This window comes from Setaria italica, chromosome VIII, assembly GCF_000263155.2.
Source record: "Setaria italica strain Yugu1 chromosome VIII, Setaria_italica_v2.0, whole genome shotgun sequence".
Taxonomy (NCBI): Eukaryota; Viridiplantae; Streptophyta; class Magnoliopsida; order Poales; family Poaceae; genus Setaria; species Setaria italica.
In genome coordinates this window covers 13,960,543-13,965,483 of record NC_028457.1, presented here as the reverse complement: position 1 = coordinate 13,965,483, position 4,941 = coordinate 13,960,543, and the positions used below count along the sequence as shown (strand labels likewise).

At 47.3% G+C, this 4,941-nt stretch overlaps 1 protein-coding gene across 2 annotated transcripts; it reads right to left on the bottom strand.

The window, feature by feature from the left end:
* Positions 1 to 829: 829 nt before the first annotated feature.
* LOC101777956 (putative receptor protein kinase CRINKLY4) lies at positions 830 to 4,941 on the bottom strand. 2 transcript variants are annotated; one of them, XM_004979086.4, is made up of 4 exons: positions 4,737 to 4,941; positions 4,390 to 4,541; positions 4,136 to 4,291; positions 830 to 4,012 (listed from the first exon to the last, which is right to left on the bottom strand). In XM_004979086.4, exon 4 carries the CDS (start codon positions 3,997 to 3,999, stop codon positions 1,270 to 1,272), a length of 2,730 nt encoding a protein of 909 aa, XP_004979143.1. In that variant the 5' UTR covers positions 4,000 to 4,012; positions 4,136 to 4,291; positions 4,390 to 4,541; positions 4,737 to 4,941; the 3' UTR covers positions 830 to 1,269. The 2 variants fall into 2 exon arrangements, with proteins under 2 accessions (XP_004979143.1, XP_004979144.1); XM_004979087.4 differs by having other exon boundaries at positions 4,390 to 4,536.

Sequence of the window (4,941 nt, the reverse complement as noted above, 5' to 3'; positions counted from 1 at the left end):
TTTGCACTCATTTTGGCATCTAGATCACATTTACTGCTCTTAACAACAATGGTAACGTACGTTGTACCAATTTTTTTTTCTTTATGAAAGTTGTTGACTAATGCCAACGTAGTTTTCCCTCTGCAGGGTATCAATTTTTGTTGACATTCACCCAGTGAAAATGAGGGCCATCGGGCCTCTGTGAGTCTGTCAACATTACGGAGGCCAACGAGCTCAAAAAAAAAAATGAAGGGAAGATATTTTAATTTTCACCCCACTTTATTTTTCCTTTGTCTCAATGCATAAATTATAATTAAATCCAGAATTTTTGCAAAATCACATGATACTTTATTTTCCAGGTTTCAATTTTTTCCTTCAAAATTTCCACAGAAATACTTGCAAAATGTAGCTAGAGGCATAATGGTCCTTCCTCCAGTCTGATGGGGACAAAACAAAAATTTCGCAATGGCATGAATCAATATCGAATTTATGGTGTCCGACAAGGAAAGGCACATTTGTTTGGAGACAAATTTGCAAAAAGACAAAAAAAAAGTTTAAGATGCAAGACATTATTGATGGGTATCATCTGTCGCAAAAGCAACAGAACTCATTCAGTACGTACGGTCTTGCAAATATGATTTCTGAAAGAAGCATTCTCAACAGACATAATGGTGAGTTTGTTAGGTCAAGTAGCATTAATTAGTTAACAACCAGCCTTCATTATGCTGAAAGCAGCATCCTAAACTGGTCATGAAACATGGCTGCAGCCATTCCTGAATCCTGAGAACCACATCTCACCTGTTTTACTGAAGAAGAATGGGCTAACCAACCGGTTACTGAGAATAACAAATCAAGCAACTGAAGAAACCTTCCACAAGAACATATGAAATTTGCTCCTGGATAACCCAGATATGCATCTAATGATCTAACAGGCTAGCACTGCAATTTGGCAAATTTGTTGCCAAAGAAACATCACAAACCAAAATAAACGGTTCAAAGGATTGAGGAAACTATACAATTCTGTAAGCTAATCGTGGAAGATAACCCATCAACTGAAGCCATGCACAGATAACTAACATCCATGAAAAAAAAAGATGAAGAGACTGTAAATCTACAAAGGAATCCCCCTGCATGCTAATTTTGTTCGAGTACTCTACAAACTAGCTATCATTTTTAAATGACTTGCCACTGTAGGATGCATAAACACTGGGATGCTTTCCATGTAGCGACAGGTTACCAGGTGTGAACTTGGAATGGTGCTCATAAATAGCAGGAAGCCACAACATTTCTTCAGAAGTTGTGCTGCAAGTACAGTTTCTCCTGCGGTGAGGCTGGGCCGATCTCTTCTTCAAGTGACCGCAATCCATCACCTATGCTGCTCCCAACATTCCTACCTTCAGTGGTTGTTCGGCCAGCGATATCAGCTTCCGAGGCAGATGATTTCCTCCTCTGAGATGAGGTCACGCTGGGAAAAGTTATCCAAGATGGCGCTCTGTACTCGATCCTCTGGTCCTCCCCATCGGCAAGTTCGTTCTCTGAGCAAGAGTGGTTTGAGGACATCTGTGATACCTTGTGCATCCGACTGCTTCCGAGAACAACCTCAGTCGGCAGGATGGGCTGCTCGACACACGGACTGCCCATCAGCAGTGCAAGGGCATGCTCTAGAGCGGTTGTCACCTTGTCCATGGAAGGCCGATCTTTCCCTCGCATTCTGACACACTTACATGCCACGGAAGCAATCTTCTTGAGGGCTTCAAGGTCTGAGGGAGGAGATAAGACTGGATCAAGGATTGAAAAGATGTCCCCTGCTTTGATCAGTGGTACTGCCCATTCAACAATGTTCCCTTCCTCAAACTGCATGTCAATCGCTTTCCTGCCACTTAAGATCTCTAGGAGAACAACTCCAAAGCTGTATACATCAGACTTTGTAGTCAAGTAATGGAGACGGTAGTACTCTGGATCAAGGTAGCCAAGTGTCCCTGCTGGCAGCTCAGACAGTGGGGTACCGCTATCAGGAGGACCTAGGATAGATAGGCCAAAGTCAGCTACACGTGCATTATGATCCTCATCAATCAATATGTTTGATGACTTGATGTCTCGGTGAATTACAGGAGGGCAAGCATAGCCATGAAGATACTCAATTCCTCTGGCAGCCTGGACAGCAATAGTGACCCGTCTGGCCCAATTCAATCGCTTTTTCGAATTTGGATCCTTGCCATGAAGATGCTGGTACAGGGATCCATGGGCCATGAACTCATAAACCAAGAGCCTCTCGCTGCCATCCTCACAGTAACCAAGAAGGTTGAGCAAATGCGCATGGTTGAGCCTGGAGAGGAGGTCAAGTTCATTGTGGAACTCCTTTGAGCTCTTCTTCATATCTGATGCCTTTATCGCACGCTTCACAGCAACTACTGCCCCATCTCTCAGTATGCCCTTGAACACACATGAAAAGCTGCCTTTGCCAACTTGTGAATCCTCTGAGAAGCCGCCAGTTGCTTGCTCTAACTCTTCGTAGGAGAATTCCTGAGCCCTCCTGATTTTCAGATCCTCCACATCAGGCTGAATCCTCATGTTATCCTTCCGGAAGGAATATGCTGTGCTCTTTGCCATTCTCAGCTCGTTATTTGAACATTGGCAATGTCGAAGCTTGTGTTGTACGTACAGGCACGCAATTACTGACACACTGAGTACCAAGACGATGGCAAACACAATCTCAGCTACAAAGATGCGCATTTGAAAAGCTATCAACTTTCGGGTCTTGGTCCGTTTCTGGGATATGCAAAATGACATGCACTCATCTGTAACACACTTGGAGCAATCATACTGGCAAACGCGGTCAGCCGTGGCATTGCAGGGTGATGACTCGTACGAGTCCTCTGGGCAACCTGCACTACAGGGCAAACAGAGTCTAGAATTTTCAGGTTTACAAATCTTGCTGCTGCCAACTTCACCATGGTTATCATACTCATAGTAACCATGGCTACATGCAGTAGGCACACAAATCCCAGGTGGTACCGCCATTGGTAGTGCCATTGGCCCACTGTTTCCCCAGCACCTTGGCGTCAGTGATGTCTCAGCAGGCACTCCACAAGTAAAGTAGTCCCCAGCCACAAGTGCATACATCTTCAGCCCTTTTGGTGGTGACGTACTGTTACGAAGTGCGAAACCCCAGCAAGCTACTTGGTGATCAATGCTCCTGATGCCACAGGCATGAAATCGTCCACCGACCACAGAGACCATTGCATCTATTGGCACTATGTTCACATCTCCATCACCGATCGCACTGGCCGGTGCCACCTGCTGCATTTCCAAGCTCCTGCCCCAGCAGAACACCTGTGCATTCTCCAAAACCCCACAGACATGGTAACCACCTGCTCCTATGGACTGGAAGCGCACATCCCTTGGTGCCAGCCCGACAACACCGCTCACTGTTTCATCACCCCAGCAGAACACCGTCCTGTTCCGTGCAAACAAGCCACAATTGAACACCGAACCAGCAGAGATGGTTGACACGGCTTCATGAATAACATATGTGGCAGTCATATTGTAACCCCAGCAATCAATCAACGATGTAGCAGCATTAGGACCATGGATTTCAGCTGCAGCTGCTTGCAGCGCGCAAAGATGGTTATCCCCAGCGCTGAGCTCAGAGTACTTTGCACCCTCGATCATTGGCTGGGGCACCCCGCTCTTGACATAGGAGTTGCTCCCCCAGCAATAAGGCTGCCTGGTGTCAAGCAGGAGGCCACACACAAACCCATCCCCCGCTGTAAGGCCAAGGAAAGGGATATTGGGCGGAGCACCATACAGAACAGAGGCATCGTCACCAAAGCAGGTGACAATGTGGGATCCATCAGAGCTGATGCCGCAGAACACTGGGCCATCCTCACCATAAGCCACAGAAATGGACGACATGGAGCCAAGGCCACAGGCCCAACCAGGCAGCAAAACTAGGAGGCACACTGCTAGAACCAGCACATGGTCCATTTCTTGAAACTTGGGGCGGTCTTGGAGGCTCATGCTGAGAAGATTCCTGCAATAGTTACAGGCATCAGATGAGTCATATTATACTTAAAAAAAATGTTTCGGAACCAACAGGAGCCATGGTAGTCTTATGGATGAAACAAAAAGAGAACCTTTCTTCTCAAGAGCATACCAGGACGCACGAAACAGGGGTGGTGGAGTGGCTAGTCAGTCACCCTCACTGCACAGCATTTGAACAGGAGTACAGGACAACGATTTGTTGATTTCCCATCCTTTCTTTGCTACCTACTCAGCATGAAGAAAATAACGCCTACGACGGCATAGCGACCTGAATCAAATAAAGTGGTAATATGTTCAGCCTTTACGCATTTCTCCTGCGAATCAAGAACACAAGCAGAAAGCAATTGAGGAATCGTCGACCCGTACCAAAAAACCGAAGCTTTCTCGGACCAAGACCAAGATTGCTTCAAGCCTCCAGCGCAGCATCTTTCCTCGACTCCCTTACTCCAAAGGAGGGAACACGTCGTGCGACATTGGTTGCTCACTGAAACCCCAAAATCTTCGAGAATCAACCTTCGCTGGAGCAGAAGAAGAAGCATGGATGGATGCATTGGATTAGTAGCAGCACACGAACCCACACCAAACCGGGTGTGTAGACAGAGGAAGGGGGAAGAGATTTGGATTTCATTTCACAACAAAACTAAGCCCCTCCTAGAACACGCGAATCTGGCAATCTGCCCATACCAAGCAAGCTGACGAAGTTGTTCACTCACCAGAAGCAGAAGGAGCCAATCCACGGCCGGTGCGCCACCCGAGCACTAAGAGCGGCGGCGGCAGGGCGAGGGGCGACGCCGTGTGTGCTGTGCTAACTGTGCTCTGCTCGGTGAGAGAGGAGGAAGGGACGGAGGAGAGGGAGAGGGAGAGGGCGGCATTGAATGCGGGCATTGAAGAGGGGCTCCTGGTTGGAGGACGTGTAGG